At 39.1% G+C, this 17,912-nt stretch overlaps 1 protein-coding gene across 4 annotated transcripts in view; it reads left to right on the top strand.

Moving 5' to 3' along the window:
* Positions 1-2,544: 2,544 nt before the first annotated feature.
* The window catches only part of LOC134820792 (potassium voltage-gated channel subfamily A member 1-like), a 44,362-nt gene continuing 28,994 nt past the window's right edge, over positions 2,545-17,912 (top strand). The window contains exon 1 of one of the 4 annotated variants that reach the window (XM_063831416.1): positions 2,545-2,772. In XM_063831416.1, coding sequence (XP_063687486.1) covers positions 2,715-2,772 — 58 coding nt within the window. In that variant the 5' untranslated portion in view covers positions 2,545-2,714. Of the gene's footprint in view, positions 2,773-4,712; positions 4,872-10,857; positions 11,017-15,722; positions 15,871-17,912 lie in introns of those variants that run through there. The other 3 variants (XM_063831412.1, XM_063831418.1, XM_063831410.1) reach the window with 3 other exon arrangements.

The following is a 17,912-nucleotide window of genomic DNA, read 5'->3' on the forward strand; positions in this document are numbered from 1 at the left end:
TCAATGTCTGGTAGGGCAGTTCAAAAGTGTTTTAAACATTTGTTATGTTAACGGCGGCGACATTGTTTTAACCAACTATAATTTGCTTTGGTTGTTGCGGCCTCCGGAGTTTAGTTTAACTTAGATAATTAATTGTGAGTTGCCTCAAGTTGAACTACGGATACAGTATACACCTTTGTGAGAAATTTATGTTTTTTGATATTTTCAAGCTTGGAATTTTAAATATATTTTTATTTCGACAAAATGTCGTTTCCTGCTGCCAAAGCAAATGGAATGTCCGTATAAATAATAGATATCCTTCTCGAACATATCCATATAAGCAATAACAAGCAACTAGCGCCCTAATTTGTCACGTAATACTTTTGACAGTAAGGCTGCAGTTTCAACAGGTACCATGCACCAGCTAGGCATGTTGATTGATAACATGTTGACCTAAACTGCAGGCAGGCCCATTTTCGCTTCAAAACAGTCGAATAACTTTAATGTCATGGTAGAATATGCATGGCACTTGTTTGAGTCTGACGAAAGTTGTGCCTACGAATCTTCGACAGTTATAACATTCATCCCGGGAATTTCGTATGTTGAAAATGCTGATGTGATAGCTTTGGTTGTACGTTGAAAATGCCCACAGTGATAACAAATTTACAATCAGTGCTGCACGTCAGGCTTCTTTTGGCTGTATTTAGTTTACCTCTATGCCGACAAATTCCTACTTTGGTGAGGAGACCATCACATACATAACCTTGATCTTGCCGGACAAAATTCCGGCTAGATCAAGGTTATATATGTGATATTCTCCGAAATTGCGGATTTCACGCGAAAAAGAATTAACGTCACACTGCCGGAGGAATTTCTTTATAATTATAGGTCTGATCTCCTAATCCCATTATCTGGGCGTAGTTAATCTTTAATCTTTTAATGGATACGTTCTTGAAGCGAGACGAGTAATGATAGTATCCCGTCCCCACCGGTTCCGTCAGTAACTCCGGAGCTAGCCTGGACAACTTTATATCCATGATATCACGCGGCAACATCACCCTGGGATAAAAGCCAAGTTAATCTTTCGTCAAAGATCAACGGCAGAACAGTTAAAAGTAAGAAGGAGCCGTTTGTTGTACAGTAATTCTAGAGCTAGTACTAGTAGTAGTATAGTACAGTGCTTTCCGACGTTCAGAGTATAGTTCTGACTAGTTTAAGGATGGGCTTTTTTTTGCCCGTTTTAAGAATAAGTGCTGAGAGAAAAAAGTTTAATTTTTAGAACCTCGTTTTTTCAAACACTTCCCTGCAGGGCTAATTGCACCTCCAAAATAACACGCACATCACTTCGCGAGAACAGTTCCTAAGAAGCTGCCCTATATTTGAGTATTCGACAGTTTCTCCGTTTTTTTTTCAATATTTTGAACACCTTCTGCAAAGTGTTTAGCTGATCATTACAAGTCTTATTTTGTCGGCGTTCAGACTTTAGATGTGTCGATTGAGTGTCAGTTTTGCTTTATCAAATGTGTCATAGGAAAGTTTCGTGAACTGCACTGGACAGGGTATATCCCGCACAGTTCTCTTTTTTGGATATTTTATTCGGTCGTCAGGTCGTGTCTTTAAAAACGGTTATAAAATATTTGTCCCCTCAAAGGACATTTTAATTTTAAAGGTAGCACTACTAATAATTTTAGAACAGCCGATTTTTATGTATTCTATAATTTGATAATTGGACTTTTGGGTCGATTAAAGAACAGCCTGTCCTGGATCACTTTTGTTTTATCAAACCAAGTTGAGTGTCAGTGATGTCATTTGCCGTTTAACAGTACTTGGCAACTAATGAACTAATCGGTTGCTTCATTACAGCCAGATGAGATAACGTTAATAAACGGGTTTACCATTTAGTTTCAACTTTGATCTTTACACCACTGACCACTAGGTTTAACTTTAATAGCGCTTTCCGTCTAGAAGTGCAACAAATTCTTCATATTATGTTATGCGGTTAGTTTATGTTGGTGTGTTAATTAATTATCGATACTTCCTCGAGTTTTGTCATTCGTTCCGTAACTAAACGGCGTCCAGCAAAGATTATCTAAATTCGTGGCACGGAAATGAATAAGAATTAAGACATGAACATAGGCTGCAAAATTAAATAGTTGTTAAACGAATCATGTCGTTATAAAGAGGCGAATATTACTGTTATTCTTCTTCATGACGCGCCGCTTTACTGTTATACTTATAATTCAACTTATGCCACTTTTAGGTTCCATTATCTCAAATTTGTATTTATCCAGAGTTGATCTAGCTGCCATGGGTTAATAATGTGGATAGGGAGCTAGTGTATTACAACTATTGTGTATGTGACTGCTCTGTTATAATTAACGCATAATCATAAGTAATGCATAATTATAATCAACTCCGTTCTGTGTGGACAGAGCCGCGGGCTCCCCCGCTCCAAAGTCGATCTAGGTTTTAACTTTTATGCACAATTTCACTATTATAATATTATATAGGTTTATTTGCACTGTGTCCCCGTAATTTAAAACTAACGATAATTATTTGTGTCACAGTTCAGTGATGTGGGGATAGAGATATGATACAAAGTGACACGTGACAATATCTGTACGACACCTAGCAGCAGCAACCCGTAGGCTGGAAACGAGCGACGGGTAACCTAGCAACGATCGACGGGTAAGGGGGTAACCTAGCCGCAAGGGACAAGTTACCCGGCCAAGATCATGGCTGCTGCAGCACTGACCATTGTCCAGATAACCGCTTCCAGCCCTTCCTTCACAGGTCAGTGCACTGTATACCTGCCTCACTGTCTGTTTGTTTGTTTGTTTGTACGTCTGTTTGTTTGAGGGTATTTTTCATGATCGTGTAACTCTAATTGATATTTGGAAGAGTATGTTCGTTTTATAGATTACAGCTCATAAGTAAACAACATATTGGTGTTCCCTGGGAGAAGAAAGCCTTCGGACATCTGATGCCCTGTTGGGGCTAGTTACATTGCGTTTGATAGACCAGGTTAAGCCAAGGTTTTAAAACTTGTGAATATTTCCTCTCGTGCGAGTAGTTGTGTTATGCGGCAAGTGTGATGTTCCAGCAGTCAAAAATACTCCGTATTAAATTATGGCCGCTTTAAAGAATTAACATATTACTTTCAACACTGCTACGGATATTCGATAGCTGGAGTTAATTATACAAGATAAGCCGTTTCATCTTTTCATATGATTAAAATATGAACGTTGGAGATTGAACATCGGAGATCGACGATGCCCATTCAACAAAATATTCTAACTTTGATCTCTTCTTTTATGAAAATATAACAGACTTCATAATATATATCAACTACAGATTACTGTACCAGACTACAGATTACTATACCAGATTAAACATTGCATGATACGCGGGAGTATTGAAATTGGTGAGAGTACGTCCAAAGCTTAAATAAAGCCACTAGAAGGTAGCAGGTGATGCACAGTAAGCATCCTTACTGCATCCCTAAAGTTTATGAAGGTTGACTCCCAGGCTTGGCACTCATACTTTGTTTAAAAACTCGAACATTGCGTTCACATTACCCCTTATATTACAGTTCACCGCTGATCTAGACAGGCTTGTTTAAGTTACCTGTGATCTTGGTTGATTACTTGAATTTTGCTTGTTGCAAGATCGAAGTTGAAACTTGTTGACAGATACTGTACCGGGTTGTTAGAATCTGTATCCTATGGTTGGCTTATTGGAAATAATTTCTCATTCCTTTCATTCTAAGCCACAAATTTGTGTACATGATACTCACGGTGCCAGTTACGCTGAGCGCTTTGTAGTCAGATATGAGCTGTATTTTTTATTTATTTCGAAACTAGAAGTTTTGGTCACGCACATCGCATTTTTTAGGTTGCTATTTGTTGTCGAAAAAAAGTAGACAATTATAGTGCTATTAGTATTGCTGTCTATTGTCTAACTGTCACACAAACTAGCTTTTACTATGTCCTGCAATAAATCTTCCTACTATAAGGTACCGTTAACATATTACATAAGCCAGACTTTGTTCATATCAAACCCCCCCCCCCCCCCACCCGGCCCCCACTCTGTAATTATTTTAACAAATAACCATTGAGTAGACATATAGCACTTAATAGCGTAACAATCATTTCCGAAACCGTCTCTGATCTCTACCCTAGGCTAACTTAAGTAGTATATGTGAACAATACCTATGCAGCAATTATTAAATACTACCCGTTGATTGATTTAGTTGACACTGACAGGGGTTTCGTCGAACTTTGTAGTTCGATGAAATTACTAAATGTCGTTATTGAGCTTGTTAATCTGCCTTGTTGCTACTAAATGCTACATCGTTTAATTTTGTTATCATTGAGCCGATACATATAGACAGTAAACTGCGTTGCACGGCCTAATCAGTTCTTTAATATGCTGTATAACTTACAGCAGTCTGCCAATGGTACGACTTTTGAAATGAACTTGCCCATTTACAATTTGACATTTGCACAGGAATACCTGCGTGTCTCTCAGTAATTGCATCGTAATAAGGAGTATGCAGATTGCAAAATGTTTGAAACTATTTGCTATATTTAGTGAGGGCGTATATGTGCCAATTTTGATTAAAAACTCGAGTACAATTGTTCTTTGCTGTGTATTCCAATCCCCTATAGAGTATAATTCTCTGAACATCACGATAGAAATCATTTCACCCGAACGCCATATTAATTGTGTACAGCTTTCTTCCCTAGAGTGTTCATGGTTTCTCTTTGTGTTGAACTAGCTCCAGTCTTAAGATCCAGCTCGGCTTCTTATGGCGCTTTCTCATAACTCGGTCGCTACTGCTGGAACTCGAATGAGAAGACAACAATCCAGACTCAACGGTGAATTTAAATGTAAGCATTATTTAATTGAGTCCGTGTAGTAACCTAGTGAACCTAGCACTATAATTCTAGTGGTTTAACTTACATTGTTTGTTTTATTTTATTTTTTGTTGTCGAAAGAAAATGGGAGTAATCCTGGCAACACTAAGTTTTCGCACTGATTCTAACACTAAACGCAGAGGTATGACTTAAACCTGCCTATTTTTGTGAATTCATAACAATGTTCCGTTATCTTAGAATTTAGAGAGAGTAAAATAATACAAGACTTATTTTGACATAAGATTAACAGGGGTAGATTTTTGATTGTTCAGAGCCTAGTCTCTTTTTTATTGGTTCACCCGATTCACCAAGACGATCTGACGGGTTCGCTGCTCTGTCACATGATCATCCCAAGAGCCAATGAGTTTCGAGCCGATAATGACACTGATTTGTGGTCAACCAATCACCGAGTAAGAGCAAATGAAGTGGGGACCGTTTGCCGTTTTACCGTGCTCCAATCAGCATCGAATAAGGTAATCACATATGATATCGTGTCAGCGAATCAGCGTCAGTTGAGATAACGGATTAACGGTATTATGAATATCGACGCAAGTATATAATATTGTACCGTTTTAGTCTTTTATCTCACCTTATCTCTGAAATTTACAAATGTGATAAATGATAAGAACGTTCTCTGAACAGTCGAGTTAAACTACGGAATAGTTTCTTGATAATGGAAAGATAAAACAATGATAGCGAGAATCTGTCCACTGTAAGTACAATATTTTGTTATCGTGAGATTAAAGTATCTCATATAGTTTATCAGGGATATATCATATAGTTCGGGTGTACTGTGTACGACATTACATTACATCTCAAAATGTTCAATTACCTCCGGTCAAGACCTAAAACAAAACACAGAATTACACTTAAACGTAAACCGGACCCTATTGTATTGTATTGTATCAGATGCCATCATATGGAGTAGATGGTCTCCTGCACCTTTTCCGCCTTCGACCGGACCCTAACAGCTAGCAGCTAGCTATTACATCAATTATCGTTAAATAAGAATTATAAAAACTTGACTGTCAATTGTTATGGTATTGGTATAGCCACTCTGGAGTGGGTCCGAGCAGTAGACTCGCGCTACTGACACCCGGGAATGGTAATGCACGGATACAGTTAACGCCGTGTAGCAAGAGCTTCAGAGGATCCTGCCTGCTGCAGGTATGCTGAGTGGCAGATGCGACAAGCGCACTACTTCCAGCGGACATCAAGATGGCAGTCTGGCCATCAGAGTTATTCAGAACACTCTCCCTTTTAACTAGAAACATGTTGATGTCACAGTTTCTAGCCTACTTCTGCTGTAAGAACCTCCTCACAGCTTGATGACTTTGGGTTCTGTGTACTGAGGCACAAAACCCCCCTATTTTACTCTCCCTCACTGTCTGTGTGTGGCTGCAGACCCTCAGTTCTCTTATCAGTCATTTTTTGGTTGCCTGAGATCTTGGACTTGTTGCTAGTGGGCTACCAACCCCTAGCTTTACTCTGGTACTCGCAAAGTTTTTTGCCACGCACCCGTTTATCAACATTACAACGAACTAAACAACTACAGCACTAGGGTTCCAGCCCCTACCTCTCCTTCTGATAGTCCAGCTCATGATGACGCTGCACCTTTAAACCCTTCGGGGAGAGAAGCAGCTGATGGTATCTGGGTTAAAAGAAGGACCATCAAAAAACCAAAAATTAACAAAAAAATCTCAGAATCCTTTTACCTTTCTACTTACAATGTAAGATCTCTCACTGAAGAATGGAAGCAATGGGAACTTGTGTGCAAAGCCAAAGCCTTTGACATACCTGTGATTGCACTTCAAGAGCATCGTATTAAGAAGACTCCTTATATAATGCGTGATGGCTACAAGTTCCTCCTAGCATCTCCTCCCCCTAAAAGTAGAACGCTCCTCGGACTTGGCTTCCTCCTTTCCCCTTGGGCCCAACAATGCTACATCGACCATAACGTCTTCTCAGACAGGATAATGTCTGTTTCTTTTACCGGTGAAGTTTGCACACACTTAGTTACTTGTCATTCACCTACTAATGTATCTACAGACCTTGAAGTTGAACAGTTCTATGCAGAGTTAACTTCTTGTGTCCGATCTTTTCCACCTCATGACGTAGTAGCTATAGCTGGCGACCTGAATGCTCACCTCGGAAAAGACACCTGCAACACCAACGCATTTTATGAATGTACAAACCGAAACGGACAGCATCTTCTTGATTTTGCCCAAGAAAACGCTTTCACCATTGGTGCGCTAAAGTTTAACAAAAAGCATTCTAAAAAGGTGACTTGGACAGCACCAAATGGTCAACTGCATCAGAATGACCACATCCTCATTCGCTCAAAATGGCAGAATTCACTTAAAAACTGTGAGTCATACATTAATCCATCGGTTCAATCTGACCATCGGATTGTCACAGCGACTATCAAACTGTCAATAAGGACCAACATCGTCCGACCTAAGGTAATCAAGTATGACTGGGAGGAGTTAAAAAGTAACACTGCAACTTCAACAGCCTTCCAACTCCAGCTCCAGAACAGGTTCACTGCCTTAATGGATGAAGAGAACGAGACTGATGACCTCGTCCAACACAACCAGCATGCATACACCAACATGATAAGTGCTATTAATGACACAGCAGAGAAAGTACTTCCCAAAAGGAAGAAGACTAGTCTAACTGCTCAGATTTCATCTAATCCTGAGTACCGAGCTGCTGTCAAGGCACGAGATGCTGCGTTGAAAGATAGTCACAAAAGAAAGACACGAGCTGCTACTAAAGCCCTCCGTGATGCCACCCTTGAAGTCAGGAAGGTCGAAACCAGCATACAAGAAGCGTTTGTTAATAAGACAATTGATCAAGTAGATCAGCTGTTTATTCCGCAACCCGCAAACCACCCAGGGTATGCAGCATGGCAGACGAAATCAAACAGCTCTGGTATTGCGTGGAAGCTTATAAATGACCTTACCAATCGTAAGCCTAAATCTATGTCTCCATTACCTGGATATAGAAACAAGGCAGATCGAGCAAAGGCGTGGACTGACCACTACAGCAAACTGCTTTACAATCCTGCTGACAACATCAGAATGGGTAGCTTTGAAGTCCAAAAGCCAGAACTCCCAATTGAAACGTCACCGTTCTCAGCAGATGAACTATCTACAGCTCTCAAGCAGACAAAGGACACGTACGGTCATGACGGAATTCCTTCTCTGCTGTACAAGTGTGTTGACTTGGACACTACTTTACTATCTCTGTTCAACAACATGCTAGCTACTGGTAAAGCCCCGGAAGAGCTCCTTGTCACTGCCATTCTTCCTATACCCAAAGGAGCTAAAAAGTTCTGTCCTGAAAATAGCAGAGGCATCTCCATCCTCCCTGTTGCCACGAAAATCTACAACAGGCTGCTTCTAAACCGAATCAGGAGCCACATAGAACCTCGCCTCCGATACAACCAGAATGGTTTCCGGCCTGGAAGAGGGACTCGTGAACAGATTCTGGCTCTTAGACGTATCATCGAAGAGGTTGTGAACTTCCAGCTTCCTTGTGTCATCTCCTTTATTGACTTCTCAAAGGCCTTTGACTGCATCTTCAGATCGCATCTTCCCGACATCCTGGCTTCCTACGGCTTTCCTAAAAAAATCATAAAAGCCATTATGTCACTCTACATCAACACCAAGGCTAAAATCATGACCCCTGAAGGTATAACCTTAGAATTCCTTACCAACCTCGGAATTCTCCAGGGCGATGTTCTTGCACCTCTCATTTTTATCATCGTCCTGGATTTCATACTAAGACTAGCAATAGGGCCACGTGATGGGTTTAAAGTTGGAAGTAACTACATTGCTGATTTGGACTTCGCCGATGACCTAGCAACAATTACTGACAGCTTCAGCGAAAATGGCCGCCTTTGCCAAAGCATTTCTGATATAGCAGCCCGTTATGGTCTCCTTATTAACATCGGAAAGACCAAATACATGTCCTATAATATCCCGCGACCTGTCAACTCAGACGATAGAGTCTTTATTAACGGCAACCCTTTAGAAGAAGTTCATGACTTTAAGTACCTTGGATCCTTTATAGCCTCAACAAGCAGAGACATCAATGTCAGGAAAGGCCTCGCATGGAAAGCTTTACAGAGTCTAGATGCTTTTTGGAAATCTAATATGTCCAGGAAGATCAAGACTAAGATTTTTCGAACTGCAGTAGAACCTGTTCTGCTGTATGGTGCAGAAACCTGGACTCTTAAAAAGGCTGATATCAGAGCACTAGACGGTGTTTATACTAGAATGCTACGAAGGGTCTTTGGTATCTCATGGAAATCACATACACCTAACTCCGTTCTTTACGGAAAGATTCCATCGGTGACAGATACTATAAAGACACGAAGACTTCGTTTTGCAGGACATGTCTACCGTCTACAGGACCAACCTGCTCAACAACTCCTTTTCTGGCAACCATCCTATGGCCAGCGTTATCGAGGACGACCACATAAGACCTTCCCGGACGTCCTACTTGAAGACACTGGAATGGAACCTGACCAGCTGCGTTTACTCATGTGTGATAGGGATAAATGGAGAGAAGCGTTGACACGAAACTCGTTCCAGATTTCATCTGGATCGACCTAGGCAGGTAGGCAGGCATAGCTAACATGATTATTCGAACGAAGTAACTTCATGGTTGATGTTAATTACTAGCGCTACAACTTATAAAGTACTCAGTCATAATATTTTGCTATAACCATTACCAACGAAGTTTGTTTTGCCGGCTTAAAATAAAGAAAAAGGGACACATAATGTATGCGTCAAAGCACATGTCTCTTAGACAGCTAGTTGTTTAGCTACGTTTCTTAAATCTTGTCCATTTTAACGATTACATGAATGGAAAGTACCTCGCGCGCAGTTAATTGTATACATGTGCAGCGCGCGGTCAATTGTCTTTTATCAAATTCGATTAGAATCGTAAACAATGACATTAATCATTGATCATTCCTAATGACATTAAACATGATTAATGTCATGTATCGACTTAACGATTGTGTATACCTAAGTGCTACGTATTGTTTTACATCGATATCGATGTTGGGAACTCAGTTGTTGACCTTGATATAATTATAAGATGATTGTATCGAGACTCGAGTATTCGGTCCTCCACCATCATCTTCATTGTTCATTTCATGCTTCTCTTCCCGAACTTCTGTTCGTACCGAATGCAGTCCAGGTAGCGCACGGAAGTTCGTCTGAGTGCAATATAGCTGATTACATTGGTGATTACATTGCGTTTCGAATGATAGCGCTTGTCGACCCATGCCGTGCGTGTCGAATCTATATAATATGGCCCCGCCCCCAAGCATTCCCGAGGTAACTGAATTATTCATCGTTCCACCCTATATCCTTGTCTTTTTTTCAGCAGATCCTTGTTATGGTGGAGTAGTAGGTATACAGGGTGTTTTAGCTGCAGTCAGTGGTCATTAGCCATTACTTTACTCGTTATTACACAATCCACATACAGTAATAGTCCTACTCCGATTATTACCTCGCTGCCTAGTCTGTAGACCAGTTATTTGTAGTTCAAAACAATTATCGGTTAAACATGTTTACAACAACAGCAGGAGTCTCGTGCTTACTGCCTACTTAGCTAATCTGCGTCATTATCATAAGAAAAGTAAGACTAACACTGGAAACAGGTCAGACTGTCAGAGTAATTATATTAAAAATTCATGCACAGCAAGCCGGTACATTAACACTGCACAGGTACAAGGCAGAATATGTAGCAGTACATATTCAGCTGTACTCAGGGTGGTAGGAGCATACTGTTTGAGAGGGCTTGAGACAGCAGAGATGACGCGCTTTTCCACCGCCCTATCATAGAGCTATATAATGCAGTGCTCTCTCGACTAAACGCTTCAAAGTGTATTTTACAAGGCATTGTCTCACGGAGAGTGGCTGCTGTTAGTATTATGATCGTTATACATGCAGGTGCTTTACCAGGTGATACAAGGTGTAAATCAATTGGAGGCCCCCTGTGTGCTTGTAATATTTTGTGAACGTGTTTGATTATAGTTGCTGTGTTTGTTTCAAGATGACGTTTCCAGAACATCAGTCCGGACAACAGAGTAAGCCAGGTTAGTGGTTCTGTTTTTAGAGTTTAAGTGTACTTTGTCTCTGATCGTATGTGGTATTATGGTTCCCGAGTTCAGGGATCATTTGCGAGAACAAAAACCCCGTACCGTTTACCGAACCCCTTTTCACAAACTGGACTTTCCACTTAAAGGTAATGGAGTGGGTGTACCGTAATAATTTAACATTGTGTGTTGCTAAGTCTTTTGTTAAATACTGACTTATATTCACAGTGGAATTATATTGATAAGATTAACTAAAGTTTCAATCTAAATTATCATTCCGAATTAAATCCTTGAATCGTCAGTGTATAAACCAGTTTACAGTTGGCGGCAGCCGAGAAGATCAGCCTTTACATTCTCAATACCTCCCAGTAGATCACATTATTATACTGATAATGAGTACATACAATATACTACAACCTATGCAAGTCGGCTAGTTCTAAAGTTCTAGGCTACAATGTTACAAGAAGTTACTGTAAGCGCACTGGTATGTCGGCTAGTTCTAAAGTTCTAGGCTACAATGTTACAAGAAGTTACTGTAAGCGTACTGTCGGTTATTCTAGTAGGCTTCTGGCAACTTCTTACGTGAACTTCTGAATAGAGTGTGTACGTGGTTAAAGTTCCACACTTTGTCACTATTGTCAGGGATGTCTTCTTATGGGGTAATTGGTGCGTGTCCCACCTTATAGAGCGTACAGTATAATGGAATGGAATTCCTGATGTTTCGAGAAAAAGAAGCCCTAATACTCACAAAGGGGTAGCTAGACTGCTGAACTAGAAGTTGGAACAGGCGGACAGGCGGACCAGTGCTGGTCCTACTTTATCCTTGACGCACTTTAATTTTAGCCTTGTTTCAGCGTATACTTTAGTATTTCAAAAGCAGTAGTAGTACCTATTACATAGTTAAAAAGTACATCAGAAATTGGGACTTGAGTGCAGTGAACCTAATAGCTTTAATTGTAACTTCAATGCAAACTTAGTTCAAATTAACTCTAGTTTGCTGTTAAAACTAAGTTATGATTATGATCATATCATATCTTCGGGAGTTAGGCTGTGTAGGTGACCTACCTATGTGACCTATGTGATGTTAAGTTGATGTTATCGAGTGCTCCTCAGTGAAATACACATGTTTACACGTTTAACGCATGTTTGCAGTAAGAACAGCTACCATACAAAGTGATACAATGTCCTTTATGATTTGTAGCGTGACCGATAAGGCTGAAACCTTTTAATTATTGACCTTGTCTGAAGAAAAAACCTTGAGAAAACGAATGATTTTCAATTTTAGTTTTGATCACCAGTGTCCAGTCGATGTCAGATCCAGTTTGAACAAAAATTATTTTGAAATTCTGATCGTTTTGGTTTACGTTGTGACGTAAGTTTTGGCTGGGAGCATTACGGCTTTCTATAATCCTTGTTAAAGCAGACGAAATGAAACCGGGCAAATAACTGGTGTGTACTCTCTCTTCCCGGTTGTATGCTTCATTTCATTTTGTCTCTGTTAACCAGAATTGTCGAAACGCTTTCTACCAAAAACCAAATCATTAGTGTAAAACCTTTCTGGTAAAATTTCATTCATATTTTCACCAAGTTACAACCTCTACTATTTTCTCTGTTTAACTTCACAAAATCTTTAGTTAAATTTTTGTGTCTAGAGCTTAAAGCGTTCCCTACTATCACCTACATCCTAGAATATCTGCATTTATTGCACACAGCTACAAATAACACTGCTGACAGCCGTCACTCGTCAGACACAAAAAGGGACTCATAACCGTCCTTCCTCCGCGCCGGAGTTCTATCCGCGCCGGAGTTCTATCATTGCTGGGATGAATTTCCAGGTTCCTGTTATATGTAGGCCTGTAACAAACTTTATTGAACACACTTAGAGGTAGTTAAAACACTTTAGGGCTTCAAAAAAATAAATTGTGCTTAGATGGTAGAAGGTATTTTAGAAGGTATGGCCATTGTTTAGCCACATTTTTATAATTTTATTTCAATTTAACGCAGACTCTTCATTAAACTTTCGTTCATATCTGTCTCAAGGCTTCTGAGATAATTTTAGTCAAGTGCTTTGCCAGACTTGATAAAAAATTCGTCGTTCGGCTCATGATCTTGAAAATTGAAAGATTAATTACTGCGATCCGAACTACTGTAATTAGTATAAGTACTGTAACTGTGAGTTACTGTAAACTGTGTTTACTGTTTTACTATCGAGATTGCGTTTACAAACGGAAAGAAGAATTCAACATTGCAGATTGTAGATTAAAACCTATTGAATGATTACACGACGACTATTGTCATTCAATTTATCTATACGTTTATTTGGCAGTATCCAGTCCGCAGACTACTTATGACATGATGGTAAACAGATCATATGAATAATGATTGGTATACTGGATGCAATTAGTTACGGCTAGCATTAATTGTCATTCCGGTATAACCTGCTCCACAAATTACCCTGTAACCGCAGTGAACATTCTTACTTTTGTCCTCCTCGATCTTGGATACTACCATATATTTATCGTTTCTTGAATATCATTATAACGGACTAAACCAGTACAAATTAGCTCAGGTTCTTCCTATCTATATGCAGATGCTGAATCTAGAATTCTCAATCTTTCATATTCATAAAGAGGATTCAACTTCTATTGGCCTGTCTTTCTGCTTAGCCTATTTTAAACGAGCCGTATGGTTATAACTGCATAACTGCGTATTTGTTTACTGCAACATGCATTGAACAGACTCTCCGCGAGCAATTTAAGCGCACAATTTATCTAATTTTAGTTTAGATCACCAAATCATCAAATGTTGGAGTTGTCATTTCTTAACTACAGTTGTAAATTTTACTCAACAGTGACCTCGCAAAGTTTGAGAAATCGAACAATTTTACTTACGGAGTGAGGATGATATCTAGTAATATTAATAGTGTCTTCAAGTCTTCTGGTGTCTTCAAGTGCTGAGTTTTAGCACTTGAAGACGTTTTATCCTTGTGACGCGTATCATCTGATTAATACTAATAGTAGTAAAATTTGGTGGGTAGTAAAGTTTAACCTGTCTTCACTCAAAATTCTAAACTGACTTGAAACTGAACCAGATCTTCAAGTGCTTCTGCAAAAAATACACTTTAATTATGCGCTCAACCCCATATCCTTAACTAAACGGACGTCGGACATCACTATCAGTATGAAGCACTAGATACGCAAGCACCGCAGGATTAGGATGTAAACTTTGGTATTCTCCTATCATTACCTAAACAATTTAGCCTTAACGTTGGAATTATTATCGTATCCATAATGAGTGGTGGATATAATAATGTATCTAAATCACAATTAGTAAGTGGTCTCCTGGCAATCTGCAGATAGCACAATGTAGCACGATGTAGCTAGCACAATGTAGCACAATGTAGCACAATGGGTGCACCTCTGATCACAGGCATACCGTTGTTGCTGGTTCAAATGTTCGGGCTCTATTGAGGATTTGATCCTTCTCTTGGTAGTATCTTTCTTGTCGGTTTGTCTGGTAGTGAGCACATTTCGTGATACAGAATTAGCAATATTAGTGTGCTTACATATGATAAGAGTTTCTTATTGAGTCGCGAAATAGACGGGTTTGCAGTGGTTTAATCACGACGAATACTATATATAGTATTCGTGAATTTATGACATAATACTTGTTGCTCAATATATTGAGCAACAAGTATTATGTCATAAATTCACGGAATTTCAGTCATAATGATATTATTATGATTATGATGACTGATATCCGAAAATTTGCGCAAATCTCTGTTAACGAAGAATGTGGGGTAGTGAAAAACAAATTGAAATTTTAAAAATCTAGGGCAAGATCGAACGGAAGTGTCCAACAAATTAGAATTTTTAAAATATAGGTTATGATTTGCACAATTTTACGATTTTGCAATAGTTTGGAACCGGGAAAATTCTTTAAGGTACAAAATATTTAATATCTGATTCTATAGCTAGCCTGTATCGTCATTTGGCGGTGACTCGGGTTGTAATATAATTGTCAGTAAATAGTAATACCTATCCATTTCCATAAAATGAATAATGTAACTAGTGTATCTGCAGTCTGCTGTACGGACATGATACCTTAATACGATAAGCAGCACCTGAACGATAATATTGTAATTGTGAAGCTAGTCTACTTTTTAATGAATTCTTCAATGATAAACGTTGCAATTTTGAATGGCCGGTTCAACTTTAATTCTTGTAGTTGTAGTTCTTATTTTGTTGGCCAAGCGTAATGGCATTTAGTGAACTCCTAGTTGCAACATCTTGATGTCTCGAAAGATCCCTGGTGTAGTTGTACTGCATTAATTCGCCAAATGTCTCTACGGCCACTGTGATGCTTTAGTTTATCCCCATTTCCCATTAAACGTTTAGCGTCTTCCTTCTGTTTACCGTATTGTCCAGACCGTCACACGTTATGCTTCCAGAGATTTATTTGCTTGCTCTATACGCCTTAAGTCTTTTCGTTGCTTATAATGTTTCAAATCCACCATACCTGCGGTTTTGTACTGATCGTTAAGTTTGTACTTTGATATCGAGCATCCGTAATAGAGAAACGGTTTTTCTTACCTTCCTAACAATTACGTTTGCGCTTAAACCGGGATTTCCTTTACTTACATTTCCATTTCCAACAAACCAACCTTGCAAATTCCGAGATTACCCCTGATTTAAAAAACTAAACCCAGAAACTGAAGACCCACGATGTATGTAGTGTCGGCACTGCTAGACAATTCTGTTCCTCTCCTTGAAGGGCCCATCCTTTCCAACTCGCTCCTGAAAGAACGGGACAAGAAATGCCGGAAACTGGACAAGAGATTTGGTCTTAGCTCTTGTGAGTGTATTAAAACGGGCTGGCTGTTTGGGGGGGGGGGGGGGGGGGGGTGGGGCAGATAACCACGATGTACGTGGTTAAGATTATAGTTTTGGGGACTACGATCAGTTTAATTAATTTACAGGGTGCAAGCTTCCGGCTTTTGGGCGATGCTTTATTATTTTTCTGCCAATCTGTACAACAGGGTGCAAAAACTACGCTTATTGATTTCCTGCTCCACCGCAATTGGTGGCCCTTATCATATTAATGATCGTAAGCAAAATATTGGATAATTATTACCTCGTTCATACGATCTTAGCAGGGCTATAAGTATATGCCATATTTTTACCTCGTTTGATGTGTATCCTGGCTACGAGCCTATAACTCCTGACTAAGTGATGAGTGAAAATCTAGGTTATTTATTGACTTGCAATATTTCCTGATGTGTTTTTATTCATTGGTTAATTTGTCCGATTTGTACTTGCATCAGCGACGGGTTCTTGGCTTGATTTGTAGTATCTAGGAAAAGTGTATCAAACAAATTTGGTGACTTTTGGAAATCTGAAATAGCTCTTGGTTTTGAATTTATAGGATTCTTATGTCTTGAAACTACTGTCTTATAAAGCGTTCTTGAATTTAAAGTCTCCGCAGTGTTGCATCATAGTCTAGGGTTTGCAGTATCGGTACAATAATTTGTATCGCCGATAACTGATAACAATTTTGGAATTATCGGCGATAACGATAATTATCGGCGATAAAATTGGTTCATAACAATGAGCTAAGTTTCTGTTGATTAGCATGACTGACATAATCAATTACACTTTCGTCACCTTTGTGAATGAGGATTGCGGAAGTCCTGAGTTACTGTTACACGAATTCTAAACACATAATTTGAAATTCCACAACGGCATCGTAAATTTCTTTAGAAAGCATTTGCTAGACGACTACTATACATTTCAGTTTGAGTCTTCTTTTCTATGTACGGTACGATCAGGGGTTGAATTTTTGGTCGTTTGACCTGGGGGGATGTGGACGAGTTAGCACTTATAGTGGCTGGATTTTCAATAGCGTGCTTTACTCGCAAGTGATACCACAAACTAGGAAAGACTTCTCACAATGTATGCAGGTCACGTTGTCTCCCTCTTTTTTAAACGTTTCCAGATCCCGTTGGTTGCCATATCAAATAAAACCGTTTTCGCATGACACGACAGGGGACAACCAAGCACGTTATCAATTAACAATTTAAGCAAATGAGCTATCAAATACAAACGCGGGGCGTAGAGCGTGTGCTGTTTTGAAACTAATTATGACGTCATCAGTCATATAGTGTATCATATGAATTTAATTGTGAGAAGTTTTAATTTAAGTATAGCATCTGATCAACCGACGTAAAGATCACTTATTATCATCGCACCACACGAATACATAGCTTATAGCTAGAACAACTTATATATGGGTGGGGCGAGACTTTGGAGTTTGGGATACCTATGGGAATTGGCCATTGTGAAACATATGCTATTAAAATGATTGATATCAAGTGCAGGATAAATAGGCAATAAGACATGACAATGGAATGTGAAATGTGAATAACTTAACATATTTCGATTTAACAATGAAAGGATGACACTGATTTGAGTAGCAAATTCGGTTAATAAATACCTGTAGAGGTTCAATAACGCTAAATTTGATCGATGATTTTACGGAATTTCGAACTTTTTGAAAATAATTGTTGAAGAAAAAAAATGTTGGTATTATCGGTTTATCGGTTAGAAATTATCGCCGATAACGGATAATAACTTTTTCACAAATTATCGCCTATAATTTTATCGCCGATAATATCGGTTGCAAACCCTTCATCATAATTTATTTTTTGGGATTCGCACAGTACCAATTACCATACTTTTCCAAGTAAGCTACGTTATACATCACATATTAGTTTAAATTATACTACACGTCCTGTCATTATTTCCCACTAAAAGTGCAAATATTAATAAATTATATTGATAATCTGCCAACATTTAATTAAGTTAACTAAGGGAACTAATGCTAAAAAACAGGCCAGA

The sequence above is a fragment of the Bolinopsis microptera genome, chromosome 9, assembly GCF_026151205.1.
Source record: "Bolinopsis microptera isolate Bmic1 chromosome 9, MBARI_Bmic_1.0, whole genome shotgun sequence".
In the NCBI taxonomy this organism is placed as follows: domain Eukaryota; kingdom Metazoa; phylum Ctenophora; class Tentaculata; order Lobata; family Bolinopsidae; genus Bolinopsis; species Bolinopsis microptera.